The sequence below is a fragment of the Trachurus trachurus genome (genome assembly GCF_905171665.1).
Source record: "Trachurus trachurus genome assembly, chromosome: 20".
In the NCBI taxonomy this organism is placed as follows: domain Eukaryota; kingdom Metazoa; phylum Chordata; class Actinopteri; order Carangiformes; family Carangidae; genus Trachurus; species Trachurus trachurus.
Genome location: NC_139911.1, coordinates 14,168,186 through 14,193,775, shown reverse-complemented (window position 1 = coordinate 14,193,775; position 25,590 = coordinate 14,168,186). Strand labels below are relative to the sequence as shown.

Below are 25,590 nucleotides of genomic sequence, written 5' to 3'. Positions count from 1 at the left end.
TTTTTCTTTCTCAGTGAGTGCGCTGTTATCTTTCATCCAGCCAGAGATTTCAGATTGGATCTCTTCAGGGTGATTCTGGTTGTCGGGAGGTTGCAGTGGTCAACGCAGCGTGAGTCAGTTTTATAAAGAGAAACGTCCTCTGGGCCAGAGGAGAAGATTCCTTCCTCTCCGGCTCCTGGGTGCATGTCTTTGCTCCCAGCTGCAGCTGTTCTCAGCATCTCTGCGTCCCTCCCCCTCAGGACGCCACCGGCCTCACTGTTGGCCCAGAGACGGTTGTCACGGGAGACCAGCAGACATCTGAGCCGGTGGCTAGGTTACTTACACCTACTCTGGCCACGAGTTAATGAAGTGTGCACACTGCTGGGGTTTGCCGGCAAACATGTGCATATGTGTGCGAAAACACACACACACACACACACATGCATAATTGCAAACACAGACACACTAACAAACACATCAGTTCATTAAGCAGCACTTAGTGTCTCAGTTAATAAATGACAAAGACGATATTCTAGGGCCTGTTTCATGGTGAAAAATGGAGAAGACACACAAACAAACTCTCTTTATTTTGTCTGTTGCACATTCACAAGCTGTATAATTTCCTTTTGATCATTGCACAACATCCTTGGAGCATGTTCAACAGCACCCCCTGGTGTGGGGAAAATGCAGTGCACCTTTAGAAGTAGCAGCGACATGTTTGAGTAAAGAGAAGGCAGTAGTTGGTTAGTAGCCTATCTTTGGATTGATCTGGTGCTGATGTGTGTCAGAGAGTGGGCAGCAGACACGCGCGGCGGTTGTGCTGATGAGTGGAGCTCGCCAATAAACAAAGCTGTTTGTTTGAGTTGTCCTCTGGCTGTCTTGGAGGGAGGGATGCATCAGAACTAACAGGCCCGGGCTGCCAGCACCGCTTGTTCGACTCCGCTCCGCTTGTTTGCATTGTTAGTCGTGGAAGACGAAGACATAAAAGGAGCGATAATATAGACTGAGAAGTCAGAGAACAAAATGACACACGAAGATAGATTTTTCTTTTGTCCAGGATTTCAGCATTATTTAGCCTACTTTTAAGTGGGCAGTAGCTGTCCAGAGACTGCTTGTTCCAGAGACTGAGTTAAACTTAATTGAAGTTGTAATCCATTCATTAGGAAAGGTATTAACTCTGCACTTGAGTTAAAGATCTACAAATCTCACCCACTCAGGATAAGCAATTCCACTTGGAGGTAAAGCAGCAGTAAAATCACTTTGCCATGCTTCATCGAGTCCTGCTACAGGAAGGAGCTTTGCTTTGACTATGCTGGGAGTCTCCCGTTTGATGGATATGTGTTTAACCTTTGTTTAACCTTTATTTTTGCAATGTTAAGCTGTCAAATCTCTGTTCCACTGCTGTTCTGATATCACAGCAACTATATCCAACACTGCTACTATTCCCAGTGATGACACACACACACACACACACATGTCTGTAACTCATATCTTTTGGCCAGCTGCCTGTCAGGTTGGCAGCTCTGTGTGTTTATAAGGCTTCACCAGAGCTGGGAGTCTGGTCGGTCCTGTGTCTCTGACTACACACACACACACACACACACATATACAGTATATATTAGTGCAGATTTCTGGATACACACACACACACATCTTAATTGAAAGATACACTGCAGTCGGTGTGTGTGTAGAAGAAAAGAAAATACAAGTAGAAGAAGGAAACCTCAGGAGCAAAGCCACTAACAAGACATTATGTGTCAGCTTCATATGTATAATTCATATGCTGTGTTTGTTTTATCGCTGTAGTAACGGACAGTTGTGTGATTCAGTGAGGACAGCAGCAGAGAGGAGACATTAGAGGAAACATGTAGCGTTGTACATTATGACAGGGCCAATGTGCCGGATGGACAGCACAGCTATGGGTGAATGCTCTCACCGCACACACAGTCACCGTGGACTTCACTCTTGAATTAGTAGGTCACATAAACATAGACGGAGGAGAAGAGAGAGGTTGGATCAGAAGAAGGAGGGTGAGGGATATTGCAGTGTAGGGCTAGAAAAGCAGAAAACAACAACGGTGCATACTGAAACTCTAACAATCTCTGAATCATCTCATATTGAATTCATTAAATCTGGTTCTTTTTCCGAGACAGCATAATGTAAAAAACAAAAAAAACAAAAAAAAACTAGATCATAACAGTCTGACATCCTGACCTGAAACTCACATAATAAACCTCATATAAAAACAAAGCTGCCCTCATCCACAGCCTGTTGGAGGAAGGACCTGAGGGTAAAGTTCATCTTATTCACAAAGGCCTCTCTGATTAGTGGACACATAAGTGGACCATTTTCTTTGGCAGACAGCCTTGGGGTAAACCAGAAGTAAAATTCCTCCATTTAAGAGAGGTTTCTATTGCCCTCACACCCCCACACATCCCTCTCTCACTTTCACACAAAGCATGTTTTTCACATTGTGTGCAAAGCTTAAAAGTGTTGACATGACTTGAAAATTGCACTTTTTATGACAGTCGCAGAGAGAAACAGACACCCGGATAGGAAGTCAGATATTTCCTGCATATGATTGCAGAAGCAAGGATGTCTGTGTTTGTGTGCATACGTGTTGTAAGGTGTGAAAAATGTGACCAGGCTGCATTGTTGGGCCTTTTTTTTTTAAACTGTGGTGTCACTTACCTCCACAGAAAGAGGTTTATCTGCTGTCAGATCAGCAATCAGTGAGAAGTCGGTGCAGAAATACGTTTCTGCGGGCTTTAAGCTGCTCACCTCCGCAGACATGCAAGCATTAGTCCTCCACTGAGGCTTGGCCAGTGTGCAGTGCTGACTGTGGGCAGAAGAAAGTTAGTGAAGGGCACGGAGTCAGGTGGTCTCGGTCTGACGTGGGAGGCACAACTGACAGGGAAACAAAGGTTCTTTAAATGCGAGATGCAGGGGAGTGAGAAAACATGCCCACAGTTGTCTTTACAAGCCATCATTGTAGTTTATGTCTGAGATTATTAACAATAAACAAGGCTCGATTATTTCACCTCGCTGTACACCAAAATCTTTAAATAGCTTTTCTCAGAAAATGACATTGCGATACCAGTAAGCAACAGTCATACTGTTTCAACACTCACCAGTCCATCCATCAAGACCTTTCTAAACTGAAATGCCAGCTTCATGGTGGTGCTAGATGAAAATTCAAAGAGATCACAGGATTCACTGTCTTGGAAAGTGTGTAGAAATATTTTGTGCCAATTGACCGAGTAGATGTTGAGATATTTTACCAAAGAAGTGAAAACTCTGACCTGCTGGTGGTGCTATATTATGAAAAATGTTGGGGATCACCGAGGTCACATGGCACACATGACTTCCTGGAGAAGATATTGTGCAAATCCATAAGAGTCAGTGAGATACTCCAGCCTGGACCAAAGTGGCGGACCAACAGATGGACCAAAATAGTCATTCCTAACACAATCATTTCACCCAAATACTTTGTTAAAGTCGCTATTATTGCTGCAAATTAGAAGTCAAATTTATTCTAATCATATTTAAATATAGTCTGTACATCAACTTGGTTCCATGTGAACAGATGATCTGATATCCCCACTGTGATAATTGTTACATGATAAAAATAATGTCAGATAACAGTGGACCAGTGCTGGGTATCAGTATTCATGTCCTCAGGGCATCGCTCTGTGAGCCCTGCTTTTACTGCACACAACAGGGCTTTGTATCTAACTGCATAGTTACGGGACAGTAATAGTAGGGGAGAGTGGGAGTCCGAACAGGGATACATTCCTCCATAAATAAGTGACAGCCAGAGAGTAACTGTGAACGGCAGGAGGCCCTGCTCCTCGTAAGACCTGGGTGTTCACGGGCAAGTGTTTCACGTTGCCTTTCAAACGAGACGACCATCATTTACTCAACACCGGCAGTTGTGAAAGAGAGAGCGACATTCTTGAGCTATCGGAGCGAGACATAATTCACTCATAGATATCCCTATGACTGTGAAAGAAGGAGGTCATTTTTTTGGCCTTGGATCGCTGACAGTAAAAGTGCAGCCAGGCAGGTTGTTGGGACCACAGGATGTAATTGGTGGTTTTGGAGGCGCTGCTTTAATTATGAATTTGGCTTGGCAGGGACAAGGGCTGGTTGGTCGGTCGGTCTGGATGATGTGTTATTGTCAGGACAGAAAACTTTTGACACTGAAACACTGACATTAACTGTTATGGCTGGAAAAGAATTGACGTGACATTTCTGTGGAAACGAGCAGCGTTTCAGATTTCACACCATATTAGAGTTTGCAATGATTGAACTGTTGGTTGTATACTGTGAAGTATTTCATGCTGAAGAAAAAAAAAGCAACCCTGATAACAAATCACATCTTTGCCGCGTGTCAAATGTTATTTCCACCGCAATGGTATGAAATATTTAAGGGTAAATGAATCGACACAAAAATCTGACATTTTCTTGTTGTGTATCCATCAGTATGACATGTTATAGGTTTTTCAGAAAATCTTTAGTCTTGTTTATAGCATAGAAAACACAGATAAATGTTCTCTGCTCCTGTTTCTGGACTCTATTCTGCCGGCTTTAACTAATCATGCCGGAGAAAGTCTTATCAGAGGAGGACGAAATGCCACATTTGCTATTCTATAGCTGTTGCCATCACCATCTGCTCTTATAGCTATTACTGAATGCAACATGTTCAAGCCTGTTCTCTGGGGATTTTCTGGGAAACACAGGAAATTACTAACTTATGCTGGAGTAGATGAAGCAGCTTTATAAAGTTTGTGAACAAGAGAGGGACTTTTCTTTACAATCTAACGCCTGGGGTTGATTGAACATTATAGTTAACTGCTACCAGCGTAGCATGAAGCTAACTCAGTTCCACAGTATGAGTGCATGAGTTGACCCCCGTGTTTCGGCCTGTTAACTGTCTGCCTGTCGTGGCTAAGTGCCCCGAACATGTGAGCGCATGAAGGCAGACAGGGAGTGGGTGGAAGTCTGACTTGTCTCCATATGTTAGACATTATCTGTCAGCTGCTGCATTATGTTTGTTCATGCGCTCACCCCACCACTTTCAATTACATGGCCCACAAACTGGGCCATTGATCTCCTCGCATTTCCCTGTTAAGGTATGTCAATTTCTGCCGTCCTGCACATTTAGATCGGGACACATTACATCAGCAGCTGCAAAAGAAAAGAAATGAACTCATGCACATATGCAGCCCTTCCCTCCCTCCCCCCGCCAACCGCCTTTTGAAAAGAAGGCATGCACGTATTGGCCACAGACACGCATACACTGACATGTTTGCACAATATATGAAGCCGACGAGCGTGTTTGCTGACTGTCAGGCAAAACAGGACAGTGTTGCTTTTCATAAACCCTCCGGAACAGGAGCAAACAGAAAGACTGTGGTGTCTCCCGTGAGGTTTCCTAATTGGAAACAACATTGCCCGCAGGACTGACTGCTTGTCTTATTCTGTCGTGTTGATCAGATAACTCGATCACATATTAGCTGGCTGTCGTACGCTGAGAGCAGTTTAGATGTGGCTGCAGAAGTAGGTTATGACACATTTGGATGCACGCTAGAGTCTGGTGGGCCCCACAGCAGGGACAGAGTTAAACAAGAGACAGCTTGCAGACATCATCCTGATGAAGAACAGACTGTGCATATATTCATATGTGTGTGTGTGTTAGTGTGTTCCTGTGTGGGTGTGTGTGCGTCAAACAGTCTGACTGACACCTGTTAGTCTTGAGGTCCAATTTTAAGAGGAGAGAGTGTGTTTCTCATCTCTCTCTTCTTTCACAATGCTCTGTATACTCTCAAAGACACACATTTACATTCAGTCTGCGACCACTCCACAGCAGCAGTGGAGCTTTTAGCCTAAGGGTGAGGGGCTATTCGCTCTGTGCCCTGGAATGCAGTTGACTTTCTAAATCCCCACCAGTCTATCCTGGGGCTGCGGGGCAGGGTCTATCTCAAGCCCCCTTTTCCACGTGAGCTACGTCTGGAATCTCTAAGCAAGCAGTTAGCTGGTTCTCTCAGCCCGACTCTTACGTCGTCACAGTTTGTGCGCGTGTGTGTGTGTGTGTTTTGATCCCAGAGTGCAATGGAAGAAGAAATTGCAGATGAAGACAAAGATTGTTCACTTGGGGAAGGTAATGAGCTTTCTGACATGCCACCCGCAAATGAATTCAGATCCTTGGGAGGTTTGAGTCTGTTCTGTCTGCTGAGTGTAATTTGGCTGGCAGTGGGGAAACTGTGTTTGGAGGTTAAAAATAGGATTGGAAGTACATGAGACGTGCTGCAGCTCTGAACTTGTGTTGGGTGGGGGTATGGGCTGAGGGTGCTGGTGACGGGGCTTGATCATGACGTTTCTCAAGAATTACGGCTGTTTACGGATCAATGCAGTTTTGTGTTTCCCCTCAAAGGATCTGGAGGTGACAATGAAAAGTGAATCATAAGAGGAATTTAATCTGAGGAAATTTCATGACACAGGAGAACGAATAGAGTTCCCGTCAGTGCAGCAACTTAGCCCTCGTTAAAACCTACAAAGTTAGCTCTTCTGTGAGTCCCAACATGTCTTTGTAAGGTTAACAAGAAATTCCCTTTTCATCCGTGGCTTACAGCATGCACTCAAGCTTTCAGAGTGGAAGAAGAGAAGCCATATTAAACCACCCACAAAATAGTGGCACATCACTAGACATTTCCTCCCTCTACTGTTGAGGACCTGAACTCCGTACGGGGTCCTTTAGTTTCCACCATTACCCTCTGAAAGGTACACATTAGAGCTCTACCTGGCTGTCCTGAAAACAAGGCAGCAGATCAGCATGCTTTATTGCCTCTTTCCCCTCTGTTTTCACACTTGAGCAGCTCAGCTCCTTTGCTGCTGTCCACACCTTCTCTTCTCTTCTCTTCTCTTCTCTTCTCTTCTCTTCTCTTCTCTTCTCTTCTCTTCTCTTCTCTTCTCTTCTCTTCTCTTCTCTTCTCTTCTCTTCTCTTAGGATATCTCTCAGATTGATGGATTGTAATTGCATTCTCCAGGCCCTAATTGATTCAAGGCAAGATAACAAAGTGCAAAGATGCTCATATGCCCTCGGAGACTGTGTTTGCTTTATCTCTATTCTGCTCTGTAATCAAATATCTATCTTAAATACTTTTCGGTTGTTCTCACATGGGATAATAGGGGGAGATTTGCAGATTGAGGAGTGAGGATGGTACAACACAGTGTCCTTGTGAGACGTGCTACTGTTATTGTAAAGCTTTGAACCTCCTTGCAACAATGAGAAAACAAAAAGTCCATCAGAATCAGTGGGAGCCAATAACTATCAAAAATAGAAAAATACTTTTAATCTCTCTTTAATTTCTATCAGTTGCAATTGGTTGTTTCTATGCAATCTCAAAATTTCGTGCAGCTATGGATGTATACACATTACACAGATGCTCTGGATATCGTCAGTCTGTCTATCCCTCATTTGCGTGTCCCGACATTAATGGATATCAATAGCTTTTTAAAAAGGAAAGACGCCTGAACAGCTGTTTCAATTCAGCGTTTTCATCAGTACTGTTGTGCCTGTCACATTAGATTGAGGATTTATGCTGAAAAGTAAAACAGCATGTATATGTAATGAACTGGGCAAACTGCACATCAGATGTTTATTTCAGTGTTGCTTGAGTAGAAAATATTATTATCTTTTTGTGAGTGTGGAGTCAGTGTTCATTTTAAAGAAGTTGTAGGTCTCATATGCTTGAATTTGTTCTGACATGCCCTTTTAATGACCTATGGGAGCAGAACATATGTGCACGCACTTGTTGTTGATGTCAAAACATCAGCACAGCCTGTGTTCTGACCCCTTGCCTCTGTGTCACCTCTGTCCCCTCAGAACAAAACAAAAGCAACCTGAAGGTAACCTCCCCGGAGGACGCGGAGCACGTGAGCCGCAGACAGGCCTCCCCAAATGGGACGCCCCATTCAAGAGGGGACCCCAAAGGCAGTCGGACTGTCCCTCGGAGGCACACGTTAGGGGGCGCCCGCAGCTCCCGAGAGATCCTGGCTATGCAGCCGCCAGACATGGACAAGAAGAGGGAGGCCTTCCTGGAGCATCTGAAGCAGAAGTACCCCCATCATGCCTCAGCGATCATGGGCCACCAGGAGCGGCTGCGGGAGCAGGTCAGTGGGTTTAAAGAGGCCCTTATATGGAATGTTGTTGTCCGGTAGCTCTCACATTGTTCAGATGATATTAGTTATATATCTATTACTGTATTAGGTTGTTTATTTCAAATAAAACACAAATGTAAAGCTCAGTGGCGTGCACAGACTTTTTGAAGGGCAGGGGCAAAAAGAAAAAAAAGGGCACATACAGCACGTCCTCTGAAGAGGGCACTTTAGCACGCATTTTGGCTCCTAAGAGGACACTTTAGAACGCATTTTGGCTCCTAAGAAGGCACTTTAACATGTGTTTTGGCTCCTAAGAGGGCACTTTAGCACATGTTTTTCAACAATTGGGCCCCCCGTGGCCCAATTGTTGAATTGACCCCTCCTGTACACACCACTGGTAAAGCTACACCTATCAATATGTTACAAACCCACATAGACTCGATCTGCATTGGTTCAATGTAGTGTTTTAGCATCTTTCTTTCAACAAATTGATTTGCTTTGGTTTTTATAAACAAATGGCTGACAGAGTAGTTGAGACCAAAACAGACAGAAGAGTAGAGTGAATAATTGATTTAATAGTTGATCAGAAATAACTCCAAATGGATGCTAACCCTAACAACTGTATAATCTGGTAAAAGGTTGTTGTATTTTGTATTCAGCTTGATTCGTGCAGTTTTAATATTGGTTTCAACCACTTAATTTATCATCATTCTTTTCCTTTTTTTTTAGTTCTGCTACTATATTTTACATATATACCACCCAACAACCATGTTAAGACATACCGGGTAAATAATCACTCTGTGTTGCCAGTATCAGGTGAATTTCTTAGTGCTCTTGTCTACATGGAGTTACAGGTATTTTTATTGTTGTCTGAAGACTGAGGCAGCAGTGGAACTGCAGAACTACTCCCTCTATTCTTTTTGCTGCAGGTTAAAAGTGAAGTTTGTTCTATAAATTTGCCTGTCACATTTCCCTCCCACAACTACTGTGAAACAGTGGGGTGGTGTTTTTGTGAAGCAGAAGAAACCATGTGAACCACAAACAGTTTTAAGTGTCCATACACTATAAAACCTGTTTTGATCACCACAACTGGTCTTGCTTCTAGCTTTCTGACACGTTTGTGAATTCAAGGCTATAGCATGACATACAGAGTATACATTTCTCAGCGTTGTTTGTGGGAGATTTGTAAAGTTTCCTCATGCCTCAGCTTTTCATAGCATGGTGACTTGATGGTGGGGGGGAGGGCTGCACAGAGAGAGGTCATTAACATGAGGTGGACATTTGACTTACCTGGTCATTGTGTGCCTGTTTGCTCCAGGTCAGAGAAGACAAAAAGGAGGGGCAAGCTGCCTTTGTAGCCAAAACAATTGAGGTAATGGTGAGACTGGCACCAAGCCACAGGGGAGCTCCAGGCAATAGTATGAAGCATTGTGCAAGAGGGATTTTGTGTGCTGTTTTTTCAGACTTGCCCACATGCAAAGCAAACTCTTTCCATGAGGCGCTTTTTCAGTTCACTGCACTGATCATGAAGGCTGTGGATTTGCATAGGTAATATCAGTCATCAGGGGTGATAATATTATGTTGCTGCAGCTGGAATGTGTGCTTTTTGCCAACATGCGCTCCCGTGTGTGTCCGTGCATTACGGTCCACAACAGCAGTTCATACACATGCAAAGTCCACATTCATCTGCTCTTATGGTGCAGCGCACACACAGAGCAAAGATGGAAAAGAGTTTGTTATGAATTTAGGTAGTCAGACAGGTAAGGTCGGCTCCGGACTGGGGTGGAGTCAGAGTTGCCATAGTGACTCATGATGTCACCGCTGGAGGGGCTCAGTTTTCGTGTAGGTGCCTGTTGAGGCGAACTGACTCGAGAGCTGAGTGAGTGCAGGAGCGCGGCTGTGCAGAAGAAGAAGCAATGGAGCTGAAGAGTGTGTGGATGCACGGCTCTGTGTGCGTGAGGGAACACAGATAAAGTTTTTTTTTTCTTTAAGGACAGGAATAAAAACCCCTCATCGGCAGTTTCAAGCCCGGTCAGAGGCAATAAGAGGTAAGATCTGTCGGGAAATGTATTGTCCGGTTGTGCTGTCAGCGCACTCCCACACATTCAAAACAGAAAGGGGAGTGCGCGACTACCTACTTTTATTGCCGTGGCTTACTGTGCTCTTGAGCAACGTGAAATAGCCGACTCGGTGCTACACACCAGCCCGCAAGGTGCTGCAAAACTTCCACGAGGCGAATGCAGAACTTGGCGTCCGGAGTTTTGCTCACCGATAGAAGAAAAGGGGGGAAAAACGGACCACGACGTCAGAAAGCGCGTCGGACGCTGCGAGGTTGCCAAGTTGTGAACCATCCGTGCGCCACAGTCACCTGCTGCACGTTTCCCTGTCGTTTACCTTAACGAGATGGCAATTATGTCTCCATGATTGCAGAGCAACTGATCTGTTTTGAAAGGAGGTCGGTGTTATATCATTACAACATGTTGTATCTTGCAGGATCTTGATGGTGGTGATGATAAAAAGGAGACGGAGCCAGTAATAATTACTGAGTGTTAGGTAGTCATAGCAAGTTTTACAATGACATAGTAGCAGAGTTAACTGACTAATTAACTGATTATAGAGCTAGAATGACTTTTACTGTACTACTATAGCTATAACTGAAACTTTAGTGGCACTCCTCGCATTGATTTGTCATTTTTATGTTGCACTTGCACCCTTGATTCCCTGGCATGTGGTCAAATGTGTACATTTTTATGGATTCATTGCAGTAGCCTTAAGAAGTGGGCTTTTTTCTGGGGTCTGATTGACTACAATGTGTCTAAGCTGATCATATTCTGTGTGTAGTGACAAGACCTATCTCCTTGCTGGTTATACACATATTGTTAAAGTGTTGCAAAAAGCTACAGGAGGAGGGTTATTGTCTTTTTGTTTGTGTGTAGTGTCACACAGATTTAGTTTGGAAGTTACCGTCATTGTTGGCAGTGCTTTCTTATTGGTGGAGCTACTGTAAAAAGAGAATATGAAGTTTGTGGCATTACAAATAGCACTTTGAAGTTCTTCCCTCAAGTGCTGAAACACTGGAATGTGACAAGGGAGATACAGTGATCCGTCGATGTCGATTGTCAGTTTATAAGATGTGACAGTCAAATTGATTTTGGAGTGAAACCTCCTCACATGTTATACAGATGCGTGGGATGAGATTTGAGCTGTGATGGCTCGTGAATTTATCATGTCAAGGAAGAAGATACAAGACACTGTCACAAAGCAGACCGGGCTGAGCACGACTTTGTGGCAAATTAATGCGGCGCTGAAAAGATGATTGAAGACTGCATTTGGCATAATCTAATTCAGAGTGTCAAGAGGGATGCAATCACGCCCCGCCAATATAAACAGTAGGAAAATTAAAACAGAAACAAAACAAAAAATAACAAGTTCATTGAAGCGTTTGTCATTTTTGGTGTCTTGGGGAGGTTTAAATATTCTGCCTTGAAGAAAACAGACAGAAACCTTTGCTCGTCTCACTGTGAATTCAGCAGCAGATAGTGTGTGAGAGATAGAGAGAGAGAGAGAGAGAGAGTGAGAGGGAAAACTTGCCACCGTTCTCACATGGACGCAAAACTGCCGACCATACAGGAAATACAACATCAGTGGCAACAGTGCATGCTTTAGAGGTGAGACAAAACACGTCTTTGGAGGTTTGAGTTACAAAGGCGGAGATTTGTCAAGGTCAAGCGGAGGTTGGGAAGATGATATCGCTTTAGTCTGAAAAGTGGATGACCCCCCTCTCCTCTCATGCACAGCCACACAGACACTCATACACACACACACAAACGCACACACACACACAAGGCACAGACTCGCTGACTTCTTCTTATATAAGGTGCCCCTTGATTCCCTCCCTCACTCCCTGTGATCCCTAAACCCACAACAAAAGCGAGTGGTTTAATTTCCTCCTCTCCTCATCAGGCCTGCAAAGACCTGGATCCCACCCAAAGGAGATGAGATAACATCCCATTGGCCTGACCACCACCCATCCTCTCACCCCTCTATCTCTCCCTCTCTCTCTCCCCCTCTCTCTCTCTGCCCAGGGGCTTAGACAAGCACAAACTGAACCGCTTGACCGATCACAAACACACGTACACACTCGCCGAATTCCCTTCCCTTTCCGCCCCTGTGTGTCAGTGTGTCTGTGCGTGATGAGCTGTGACTCGGGTCGGGCCAGGGGTTTCTCTACAGGCTTGAGCGACCATGTTAGGACAGCTGTCTGCAGCTGTGGGCACCAGACACAGGAGACAGACAGACCTGTCACCTCCAAGCTGTGATAATCCATCGGCTGATGAGAGAGCAGATTATGGAAATAGTGTGTGTGTCAAGGTGGTTAAATTGTGTCGCAAGTGCCATTTTGGGTGCTCATAGTGTAATTCCCCCACAGTGTTTGGTTTAGTGTGTGTTGTATAAAAGGTTATGTCAGATCTCTGTCTGAACCAATCAGAGTTGAACAATATAGACATCAGAATCTGGTGACAGTTTGTTGGCTTCTGCTGCCAGGAAGATGTCAGTATCAATCAGAACTGATGAAAGCTCACTAAAATGATCCTGGTGCATATTTGCGTTATATATTTGCAGATGGAGATGTGGTATTTTATCCTAGATAATTACCACCCTTACAACTTATTGGTGAGAATGTGCCATGATCACATTATAAAAAGAGTTAAGCCATAATTTCCACCTCTTTTAGTCAGTAACTCCTCATTTCCAGTCATTTCCAATTTGGTTGCGGACACAGAGTTAAACAGATCCAAGTGTGTTGTGTTGTGTTGTGTTGTGCAGGAGCAACATTTAATAGCAAGCAAAGGCAAAAGACTGTTTATAGCTGATGTTATCAAAAAACTCCAAATGTTACTAGATGTGTGGTGATGACCTTTTCTGCCTCATTCAACAAAGCCCGACTTTGCCGCCATGTTTTTTTTTCTTGCCAAGTCGGAGCTTATTACGAAGTTTAAAAAGCTACAGGGGAAATGTGCATATAAACATTTTTATATTCTAATGTTTTTCTGAAATAGATTTAATTAGCTGCTTTATTAAAAAAAAAAAAAAAAGATATGACTGCCTTAGTAAGTATATCCCCCGAGAGGAGGGCAAGAGAAAAACCTTTAATGGGAACACAAATTGGCCCTGGAAGAGGATCACACAAGTAGAAAGCCCTTTTCAGGACTTGTGCTGTGCCAGCATGTCAGAAGAAGATCAGTGATGTAAATTAAGCGTGGAAAAATTCTGCATTTAGTAACAACATCAACGTCAATAAAATGCCAGGGAGTGGGCTATTTGCACCCTCCCGCCAATTCATGCTGAACAAAGCAGCATAAATAGCACACATTTGTCATTATGGACAGTAAATGTACTGTAAACTCTCCCTCTGAGTCTTTTTGAGGTATTTCAACATTTGGCCTGTCCCCCACATCCTTCTCTCTGTGGGCTCCTGGCTCTGCTACACTCTTGCTCCTCAGAACCAAGGTCAGCTAGATAACACTGGCTCCAAGCATGCATCAACTCCCTGCAAGAAATCTGACCGCGATCAGAGAAAAGAAGAATCGGGAGGGAGTTCTGGGGGAGTGCTGTTCCTGTTATTACCTAAACTGCACAGAGAAAAGGATCATTCATTGTCCTCCGCTGCTGGCACAGTATCCCTGCAGCGATTATGGTATCACAAGAGCAGAGATGAACCACCAGGCATGCATGTAGATATTGCATACTAAAACATTCATAACCCAAGAGCGTATTTGCACAGAGCCCCTCTTTGTTGTACCTGCTATTGCACCTTGTGCCTGAAATCACACAATCAGGTTCTGTGTGCAGCAGGTCTGCAGCAAAACATCTGTTTTTAATCATCCACCCCCCTCCGCTGACCATCAGGAGCAGTAGCCACTAGCTGGGCGTGTTTTTAATCACATCTGCCACCTCTGCATGAAGCGACACTTTGAGAGTGCGTTCAGGAGCACAAACAAAAACCACAAGGTTAATGGCGGGCATGCGCTGACCTATTGGTTAACAGGGGTTATGTGGCGGTTTGGTTTTTTTTTTGTTTTTTTTTAGGGGTGCAGCACCCCAACTGAGAGGACAAGTGGTCTATGGAGTGGCGCCAGGGCTGCATCTAATCCAGAGTGTCATGGGGTGGGTGGGGGTGGGGTTAAGCCTCTCTAACAGAAGGCCCTGACGGACCCGCCTCTGATCACCGCTGATAATGAGTTGAGCCAGACAGAATTTTACACACTGTCTCAAACACAGTGCCAGTGTGTTAATCAGACCAGCTAATCAGGTCTGAGCTCTTTTTTCAGTGCACTGTTTTGCAGCAAAGCAGGCGTCTTAAGTAAACAACAGGAGTCGCACGCACCTCATTTTATTATTGCTCCTCTGGCTTAACAGGCAGGTAGTCGTTATGAGGATCTTAAAAAGTTCAGATCTGCTTGACAGATTTGCAGAGAACGGAGGTGAAATGTCTGGGACCTTTTTAACCTCATGCCCTTACATTCCTCTGGGTACAATTAAGACCATTTGTCAATACAACAGTCGCACCCTGAGGAGCTTCGTCATTCCTTGACTTCAGTTTGCCGTCTCTTGAAACAACCGATCAACTTAACCAATACAGAAAAGACAGAAGAGGACAGGTAAACAAAGCTTCCAACAGGGGGAAATTAAATGGAGAATTATGTCGTCAACTATCATATAAGGTGCACTGTGATAATTAATTCCCTATTTGCAATTGTTGTCTTGTCATGCCCTGGCAGCTTTGTCTTTTCTAGTTACAACAGCTCAAAGATTAGAGGCTAAGGCTGTACTCTACATACAATATGTGATTTGTTTTGGCATGAAATCATGACAGACACTGTTGTGGCAATAGTATTTAGTTGTTGTTGTAGGTGGTGCTCTTCACAAATGTGGTGAAAAAAGTGCATATGATGTTTTCATTCATTAATATTCCAGCCAAGAGTGTGTATTTATATTGACTGTCAACTAATAACATGTTGACAGTTAGTTCAGTTTGTCTGGTTGATGGATGTACTATTATAGCCTACAGGCATATTGTTATCAAAAGGCTTGTTGGCACTTGTGATCTATGTTTGTCTACATTATGTTTTTCTCATTGTTCAATTAGTTTGAGAGACTTAATTACATGTTTGATAGCTTGTATAATGGATTCAACATGTTGGCATCTTCACCATGTGTCTGTGTTGTTGGTGATCTCTTCAGGCTGGACTCATGGCAGCCAGACGCAAGTTCTAAAATCTTTCATTTTGATGGATTACCATTACTGGCACCGCTGTTAGCATTTATTTTGATATATACTAGCAAGAGATTTAAAGTTTATTATCACCAGAACCAAATGGGGAGCAAGCAAAAGGGGTGTTTCCTCTTGTTTTCTTTGTGTGTACCCAGGCCCGTTGACAGGGGGGGGCAACCGGGTATGCTGTCCCCGGGCCTCAGGACCATAGGGGCCCCAATTTATTTTACTTTACATTCACATATATAGGGGGGGGGGCCTATGATGGTGTCTTGTCCCTGGGCCCCAGCAAGTCTGTTGACAGCCCTGTGTGTACCTGTGCTTTGAGAAACTTTGCATGCATCCAGACATCTGGACTCCACCTTGGGATAAAGGTATGAACCCTAACTTCAAAAGGCAAATCAGAGACAGAGGCACACCGGGATGATTTCACCACTGACAGGGCCAGCTCCAAGCATCTGGTTCCAACTTTATTTTGATCTTCCGTGCTCTATTTCCAGTTGGTCGTTTAAAGTTGAGATACAGGGTTGGAGTGTGGGTGTGGTACCGTGGGAGCATGGCACAAAAGTGAGCACCATGTCTTTTGTAAATGTTTGAAATACATCTTCAAGCAGCAGAGCCCGAGTTGTTCTTTTCATAAACAAGACGACACAGATGATAGCGAACACCTGGAAATGTGAGTGAGTGTACAGTGGGAAAGTATATATTTAAGGCATCAGCTACTAATGGAATCGGCAATAAATTACACCATTTGACAGCAGCGGAGCGTGTGCTGCCGTTTTTCATAGCACCTCCTCTTCAGTTTGACAGCTTAATCTACCCCAACTACGGCTCGTGTTTTTACATATACAAGTATCCACGTGACATCCATGCAACTCGGCTCTTGCTCTGTGATGTTTAGTTTTTCAATTTCAACGCTTTCCACTTGGTGTTAACGCAGTATCTAACAAAAACAAGTCAGTGAGCCGTGAGCCTGAAGCTCGGTGCAGTGAGAACGTGATGATTTAGCACCTTCGCCATCAACGAGTGCCGTTGTTTATTGACAGTGAGAGTTGGAGTTTCACGACTTATCACTTACGGCAGAGTCATAGAAGGTCGGGATGTGTGTGAGAGAGAGAGCAGTGTTTCTCATTGTGTTTGTCAGAGGTCAAACACAGGCCACCTTGGTCAGAAATTCATGTTACTACCAGTCAATGAGAGGAAAAACACAATGGACAGGAATAAAATTAGATCTTGAAACACAAGGGCACAAAATAAGACATCATTAAGTGTCAGGTTCAGCAAGGGGTCGGCGATCTTACTTAGGCATATCATTTTACTTTTCAGATTAATCGTACAGATCGCGTCATAAAAAGCTGCAGTATTGAGATATTTAATTGGGAAAATTGAAATCGCTGCTAACCAGACACAAGCATGTGTAAACAAGTAGGAGCTAGCCTGCTAACTGCAGCTAGCCATGGCTGTCAGTTCTGCTCTGCAGCCTCGGTTAGCTTCCCGTGGCGGACCATGTATGTACACATGTTCTCCAGTGAAGCAGAACAAGAACAGTGTTCACGTGGGAGAAAGATACAAATCACATTTTCCAGTGAAGATTTTCACAATAAAATCAGAACAGAAACAAAATACAGATGAGATTACAACAACTGTCCTATTATCTTTTTACTAGATCACCCATCCCTAGGTTTACATGACAGTAGCACCTAGTGGATCATACAGTTTTGTCAAGCTTAATAAAAAGCAGTTCATCACTGATTTTCTAAGTGTTTTTCTACACACACACACAACACAGAGAAACTCTCCTCTGGGAGAGTGGCTATAATCAATCTTAGGCTCAGAGGAAGAGCATATGTGGTCCTCTGTGACTTGTTAATTAGGCATGAATAGCAAAGCCATTATCAGGCCTGGTTTCATGGGATGAAAAAGAAACTTGACACTTGACAAAATAGTGTGATTTAAAGCCAGTGAATATTTCCTGGTCATTGTCAAAGAGAGGAGGGGAAAAAAAGGTGCAAAAATTCAGTTCAATGTTGGCACTACTAGAATTACACTCCTTTTAATCGCATTAGATTATGTGAGTATATGTATGTGACATCATGTGTAGAGGATGGAGGACTCTGATTCCTCTGGAGAGAAGAAAGACCTTTTTGTTTCCGTGGCCACAGGCACAGAGCCACACACACACATTCTCAGATACACACCCAGGGAGGCTCAAATTAGACCTGGATGGTCTTTTATTTCACCACCGGGAGACGCTCTCCAGAGACAGACCAGGTTCATGTAAGGGAATGTCAAATAAATGGACTAGTATCCAACATGTGAGCCTGGCTCTGTGCATTGTGTGAATATGGATGGGTGTGCTCTTTGCGTTTCCCTATGGAAGGATCTTGTGCGTGTGTGTAGGTAATCAAACATTAATGACATGATTGTACGATGCTGTAAGCGTTCAGAGCTGTAAAAAGTGTCTTGCTGCTGTTGATGAAGTGATATTAAAAAGCAAGTCTGGACAGATCGTGGCTCTGCAGCCCCGTCAGCAAATACTTGTGTGTATTTATTTGGTAAGAGAGACAGTGAGCGAGTGAGGGAGGGAGATAGAGAGCCTCTATTTGTGTGCACTCATAGGTGTGTCCAAATAATAGCACGCAGGACTAGTCAATGATCTGCCAGTCTTGGTGTGAGCCTGGACCTGTTGTATTATGTAACACCTTCAGCTCACTGCATCGCTGGACCCACAACACAGCACCTTGTCAATAAAACTATATACTTAGCAACATGAACCAAGCTTCCTGTAATGATTCCAACATTCATTATTGTAAATAAGCCAATTTAGGCCTGTTATAATCTGGAAACTCCCTGTACTGCATTTGTTTGCATTGGTATTAGGTGTATGTAAGTGTCCTCTCGCTGGGTGTGTCAGGGTGTGTGTTTTCTATAAGATGAGGGCCTGCTGAGTATATCTTATATAAGGTCTAAGGATCCCTGAGGGAAGAGCAGTTTCTTATCTCCTTGGGACACAAGTGTCATCTCTCAGTCTTCAGCCACAGCCTCAAGGCAGAGAGATGGGAGTTGAGATTGGACACAAGAAGTGTTGCTGAAGCTGCTATTTCAAGATAAAATGTATTATTTCAGCGCTGAATGGAAACTTCATGGAGTTTTACAGCTGTTGCAGGGATCAGATTTTCGACTCATAAGCCGCTAGAATAAGCTGCAAGTAAGAAATATCTGAACGTCATGATTTGTGCAGATGCCCCTCGCTCTCTAACACAATCTCTGTTTCACACAATGGTGCAAAACACAGTCAGACCAGACGTACACACAATGACTTTCCCCTGCGGTCGGCCGGGTGTGGATTGTGTGCGTTGCGGTGTATTGTGCAGTGGGATCGTTAGGGATGTGGGGCGGTGTGTGCAGTGGATGAGGGGACATCCGCTGTAAGATCGAGCAAAAAAAAAAAAAAAGGAAGGGAAGGGAAGGGAAGGGAGCAGGACAGGGCAGCTGCACACAGCAAGTGCTACAAAGGCTGAAATAATAGAGGAGGAAGAGCCAGTGTTGTCCTTAGACCAGGGAGTTTCCAGTCTCACATGGAAGTCACTGCTGGAAGGAGGTTGTCACGGATCTAATATGGTAAATAAGCTTTTCAAGATCATTTAGAACTCGATTATTGCTAAACACGTGTTTAATTTTGATTTTACGTGACATGAATGTACTTTTGTGCAACCTAAATAGCTTCTAAACCTGGCGTGGCAGAAAATTACTCAAGACAATCCTCTCTACTTCATAAACTGATATATGTATCTGATGGCTGTCTGTAACCTCGCTCGCTCACTGGAGTGGGGCCGGGGTGATGTCTGCTGGTGATAACTGTGACTAACTCATGTATGCGTGAGTGGGTGAAATCAATTGGACGGCGTGGTTCAGTTATTCAAAATGTCACAAGTGGCGGAAGAGATAGTCATTTTACTTCCATTGTGCAGCGGGTCAACAGGCGCAGTATTGTCTCTTGTCATGATTATGCACTTCATTTGCACTCTGAATGAGAGATCTGCTTGATTATATTTTACTTGCCAATGTGATATTTTATTAATGAGCAGCAGGTAACAGTTCTGGTGCTTACTGCTTTACCCACCTGGAGGTGCCCGCGACTCCTGCGCACAGCTTCACCTCAAACGTCAGCGTTGACTGTGGATACTATAAAGTCATCTCCTTTTAACATGTCAATTAACAGGCGAGGCCATCTCTGAAAGGTCATCTGGGGATTTGGATGAAGGGATTAGAGGAGGAATGCATCAGAGGAGGGAGCGGGAGAGGGATGTGGTAGCAATGAATGGGAATGGATGACTAGGGGATTTTAGTATAATGTCATTAAGGCTAGGGGAGACAAAGGATGATGGTCTGTCCACAGACAACATACGGACAGAGCGCTGCCTCGTTGATTGACAGGGGCTTTAATGCTTTATAGTTGTGTGGAACTGCAGCGGCACTGAGTTTTAGACTCACACAGGTGTTTTTTTTTTTCGTAATGAACTCATGTGTGGACTTACTTTGTAGCTATCACTTTAATGACACATTTGAACCTTTTAGGCGCTTGTCGTCTATGTAGATCTGCAGTGAAGGAGCGAGGACAGTCCTGATTCAGTGTTCAGCACAAGGACACTACAGTAACAGCATCTCACTCTCACAACATTAACTCTGCCAGACTCAAAAGCCCGAAGTGGAATAATGTGCCAGAATGAGACAAGTTAAGCCCGAGGTTAACAGTGTGCAGAGCCAGCGTCTTCTGTTTATGTGTTTGCCATACAGATCAGACCAGGTAATTACAGTTAGCTCTATTTCCTCTCCCCAGTGCCCGGGCTACATTAGCATCTTAAGTGGAAAGTCGTGCTTGCAACGCTTAAGTTTGTGTTTTAAACCACACAAGCTGTTACCTGTGTGTGTGTGTGAACATGAGAGATGATGCATAAATGTGTGCAATTGCAGTCAGACTCCAGTGGCGGCTGTTGTCGATGAATACATCTATGTAAAAGGCGTTTTGTGGCATACATGCAGCGTATCTGATCTGCAAAATTGTGCAGCCAAAAGGTGAAAAAGATTAACATGATTGCAGCGATATTAGGTGGATTCACGCAGTTTTTTTAAGGTGAAAGCCAGACACTGTTATGAGAAAGCTATTATAACTCTAGCTATGTCGATTATGTAAGAAATAAGGCACCAATCAGTGGGCTTTGTGAAGGCAGCAAGTGTAGTACATGACGCTCCGGCAGCTTTTGAGGGTATGTCTATACTTAAATCTCCATGAGTGACACAGCAGGCTCCTGATGGGAGCTGCCATGTACTTTACTTTAATCGCTGGGCTCCACATATCAACCTGTCTGTCAAGAGCAAAGAGAGGGGCTATATAATAAAAAATAATCTGCTCTGCCTTGAGAAATTATGCAGCATAGTCCACCTCAGTGTGAATATGGCTCTGACAGGGGACAGGTAACAAAGACAAGCACCTTTGCTGTCCGTGCATGCTCGTGAGGTGCAGGTAAAGCGAAGGGGCGATGAGCTGGCAGTGAAGAATAGTGATTATCACATGTACTTGCAATGACCTATAAAGTTTTAATGTTACATTGTAGGAAGGCAGACACACACACACACACACACACACACACACAGTCCTGAGTTTTTCTTTCTGATGACAGCATACTGTTTGTCAGACCACTGTTGCATAAATGTTTTCAGGATGTCCTGGGTTCAGGTCAGATTTTCTGGAACAATGGCCTGACTCACTCATGCAGGCGCTCTGTCTCTCTTTGTATCCCTCTTTCTCCCCCTCTAAAACACACACACCACACCACACACAGACAGCACACATGTGAACCTCTTTCATCTTGTATATATTTTCCCTGCAAGCATAGTTGTTTGCCTAATCGTCGCGCGTCCACATTATATTGAATTTGACATAAATTTCATATAACATTCCTGCAAGCTACGTGCAGGACAGTTAGAAATTCTAAGGTACATACAGTAATACTGAAGTGCGTTTGTGAGTAAATGCCTGATGGCCTGAGGAAAAGTTTGCCTGCAACAGAGCAGTTTGCATTTAGATGAGGCAAAATCCCTTCAGTTTTTTCTAGACCTGCTCTGACATACTGGAATCATGCGAGTATTTGACACGTCTTATAACAACAAGCTGTAAGAGATAATTTCGTACACTCTGAATATATTTTCAAGACACGTTCCTTCCCATGGGGCTCTTTAGATGACTCTAAACCTTGTCGTAGTCCTGTGTATAAAAGCTAATGTCAGTGTCTCAGTTTCACATTCATCATAGCTGTCAGAGCAGATGTGGTGTACAGAGGGAGCCGCTGCTGAAAAAGCAGAATCACAGGCCGTATGGTTTTGACCGAGGCAGGGGGAAATCGCTGGTGTGGAATGCACTGTAGGTGTGAGCAGGCTGAAGCAGGTTTTATGGTGCTAATCATCGGTTTGGCCTGCGGTTTTCACATCTGGACCTTAAAGCGGGAAGTGGTTAGCGGGGACAGGAAGTGGCTTCTGATGGAAGGCATTGCGGCACTTTCATACATAGCTGCTGTCAGGGTGACGGTCTCCGCATGTGAGACAAAAGAGGCAGGGGAGGGAGACAGAGGACTTAATCTGAACTAAACTGTTGACCTTTGGAGGGGACGCCTCATTTGTCAGATGTGGACCGGTGTGGAGTGGTTTAACTTAATTACCTCTCTCTGTAGGGAGGCAGAAGGTCTCATTTGCAATTTCCTCCTCTTAAATATGTGACTCCTTCCGCTGTAACTATCTTTCTCTCCTGTGCAACTCTTCTTCATCAGGTGTCGCTTTGTGGCTACTGGTTTGTTGTGAAAGTAAAAAGTACCAAACTGTCTCTGAAAAATCTGAAATAGCACAATTTTCCTCTTTCAATTCAAAGTTAAAATAACAGAATAAAATTCAACGTTTTTTAAGTTTATACACTCAGTGCCTCTACCGTCTTATTTTGGTCAAGTATGACCAGCTATGTCAGCTAATATTAGCAAACTTTATCACTGAGCCAGTAAGCTAACCTTATTGCTAATTCTGCTATTGTTTTGGTGTTACACTATTTTCTTTAAGTGTGTCACATTTCAATTGTTTTATCACAAAAGTAAAACAAGAAGTTATCAATGAAAACCTGACCTAGCGGCAACTAGCTAGCCTGTCTCCCAGCATCCCTGGGCTTCTTTGTATACACCTTTTTTGTCCCTCATAGCTTCCACTTTTTTTTTTGTTTAATTTTTAATATTGAGCGTTTACATACTAATTCCATTGACCTGTGGTAGGGCAAAGAAAGTGATCTTGCAGCCAGTATTAATCAGTTTATTGATTTCATCCATATCACCCCAGCTCAATCTGAAAGCAATGGTATAATTACTTCACTTGTATCAGTTTTCACACAAATAAGTTAATAAACTCATAAAATGTGATAGTTCAGTAAATGTTTATATGCAGGTTTGAATGTGAGTCCTTCTTCCTTCTGGTATTTCATGAGCTATTGGATTACACTGCCAGACCACTCTGACATAATTACTACCTACAGGTGATGGAGGAATCCAGTATGATTCAACATTCCCAAGAGGGACACAGTAGCATATGAGAAGATAGAGCAGCGGTGTGGGAGAGCTGTTTAGAGACACCACCGGCGAATATGCTCATAAATCATTCAGTATTCAGATTGAATTTCCCAACACATGTCTGGTTTCAGGTGACACGTCAACTGCATGTGACCCCTCTGTTTTAACAGGTGACTATCATCATGTATTAACAGAATAAGGGCACATTTTAAATTCAAGGGGGCTGCAGCCCGGGCGTATTTTAATGGAATTACAGGAGTCAAGTGATGGCTCAACAGTTTTTTACCTGCTGTGTCAGGTTGCTGTAAAGGTGCATCACAGAAAACTATGACTCAGCAAATATATCATAGGAATAATGATTAGAAATGCTGTTTTTTAAAGAGATATCTCATTACATTGATGATGAATTATTAAGTGGTTGGGTTTCAAGGATTTCATGTCAGAATTCATTAATGCCAAATTTGCTTATAAAAGATGGTAAGTAGTGTCTGAAATGTCTCTGTCACTTAAATACTCTGTTAGATTGGTTTGAAGGTACCTGTGTGTCTTGGTTCTCTTTTCAGCCGCCTTTTTCCTGTCTTTGGTCTGCTGTTGACATTGATTTGTTTCCATGGTTCCTGTGTTTTGTTTGATGACCATTTCTTTTTCCATCTCACCCTCCCGCTGGCATTTCTCAGCCATTTGCTTTCTGTTTTCTCCTTCTCCTGCTCCTTTTTCCCCCCCATCAGTCTTTACAGGGTATGCTCTCCTCCCTTCACACTGAGCTTGACATTCAGAGGTACTTGATGAGAATCCAATTGCCCCACAGAGTTAGTCGGCCTTTTATCTTATCTGCATCATGCCATTGTGTGTGTGTGTGTGGTTATGTTTGCATCCTCGCTAACATCTGCCGTGTTACTTTGTTCCCAGCCCCTGCGCCCCGATGTCTCTAAACGTCTGCCCTGTCTGGGCCTGCCAAGCACACTTGGCCACCAGGCAGGCTAAACCAGCTCTGGCCATGAAATCCCAAACAAATGTCAACTGCGCTTAATTTAAAATGCTTCAATTCCTGGTTTGTCAATTTGTGTGTGAGTGTGAGAGCAGAGAAGAGTGTGCTGTGCATGCAGGTGTGTTTAAGGTACAGTAACCTGGTGGGCCCGCCTGGCTTGTGTTTCCGGCTGCATTAGCTCCACACCACCACACTTCTGCCAGGGAAGAGGAGCATTTTATAAAGAGCCCTGTGTTCACTGACCCCCTCAGCTGGAGTCCCACCTTGTCCCCATGGTGCAGATCACCTTACAGCACAGCATAATAGCTGAATGGGCTCTGTAGTCATATCACACATCATCTTATTGTATCTGTGGCCTGGGGGTGCCACGTCACGCAGATCTGATTGCAGAGTAGCCAACTGATCTTCATATTACGATGGCACGATTCCTGATCCTTAATAAGGGGTCTAAATGGTTTTCTATCTCTATAGGACTGGTGTTGTTTCTTTCTTTCTTTCTTTCTTTCTGTGTTGTTCCCCCCCCCCCCCCCCCCCCCCCCCCCCCCCCTCGTGCACTCACTTGCTATGGGGTCCTTGTGGGACAGTATTGTGCTATATTAGCAGTTTGAGCGTGCATCAGTGGTGTGCTATATTAACACTCCGTTGCACATTTGCATGACTGAAGTCATTCGGTTTATTCGGTGGTTGTGCTGGAGTCAAGGCTCAAAGTCAAACATCAAAGCCACTTTCGTTCAGCTTGCCAGAGAATGTGTGTGACTCATAACACACTTGGCATTGTCAGTAGTGGCAGACACTTTGTTGTTTTTCTAACTTCACCCAGCGTATCGTATCTAAACAAGTATGTTTGACACTCTGGAAATTTTAGAAACCTTTGTGATGTCATTTGCAGAATATAAAACTCATGCTCGTACTGTATCATCATCATGTGCGCACCATGTCCATGGTCTCACCCTTACCGTATTATGTTTCCATGTGCCTCCCCCTTCAGAGCAGAAGCCCGAAGCACGGCCCCAGTCCCCAGCCCAGCCTCGGCGACCACGTTGACCACCTCTCCCTGGCTTCACTGGAGTCACTGGATGCCATGTCAGAGGCCGACGCACCTTCAGCCTTCACCCGCGGCAGCCGGGTTCGTGCCAGCCTGCCTGTGGTGCGATCAACCAACCAGACAAAGGACCGCTCACTAGGTACGCAATGATTTAGGCTTTACTGTACCACACACATTTCTTGCTTTCTTCTTGCTTATTTCTTATTTACCACAAAATGTTTCAATTGAGTGTCTTGTCAATATATTCCTCTCTCAAAATCCCCAAGCTGGTAATATTTTGCCTCAGGGAAATTCTTATATGCATCTCCTAAGACGTTGTATCGTAAATCTTAACTTGACTTTGAGGATAGTGATTTGACATGAATCCTGTTCGACAGCCTTACATTTTCCAGCTCTTTTAGCATAATCTTGGCATAACTTAAGAACTCCCCCGAAATAAATCCTAACCACACCATGATCTCACTGTTTCACCTTGACAGTCCAAGTCCTTTTCCTCACACCCCATCTATCTTTTCCTCTCCTCCTTGCCTCCTCTCTC

The 25,590-nt window shown here is 43.9% G+C and overlaps 1 protein-coding gene across 10 annotated transcripts in view; it reads left to right on the top strand.

The window, feature by feature from the left end:
• kiaa1217 (KIAA1217 ortholog) overlaps positions 1-25,590 on the top strand; it is a 113,143-nt gene that overhangs the window by 60,157 nt on the left and 27,396 nt on the right. For 8 of the 10 annotated variants that reach the window (XM_083995486.1, XM_083995492.1, XM_083995485.1 and 5 more), the window contains exons 2-3: positions 7,868-8,154; positions 24,996-25,191. In XM_083995486.1, the coding sequence (XP_083851612.1) occupies positions 7,868-8,154; positions 24,996-25,191 (483 nt within the window). Of the gene's footprint in view, positions 1-7,867; positions 8,155-10,054; positions 10,191-18,965; positions 19,040-24,995; positions 25,192-25,590 lie in introns of those variants that run through there. The other 2 variants (XM_083995489.1, XM_083995488.1) reach the window with 2 other exon arrangements.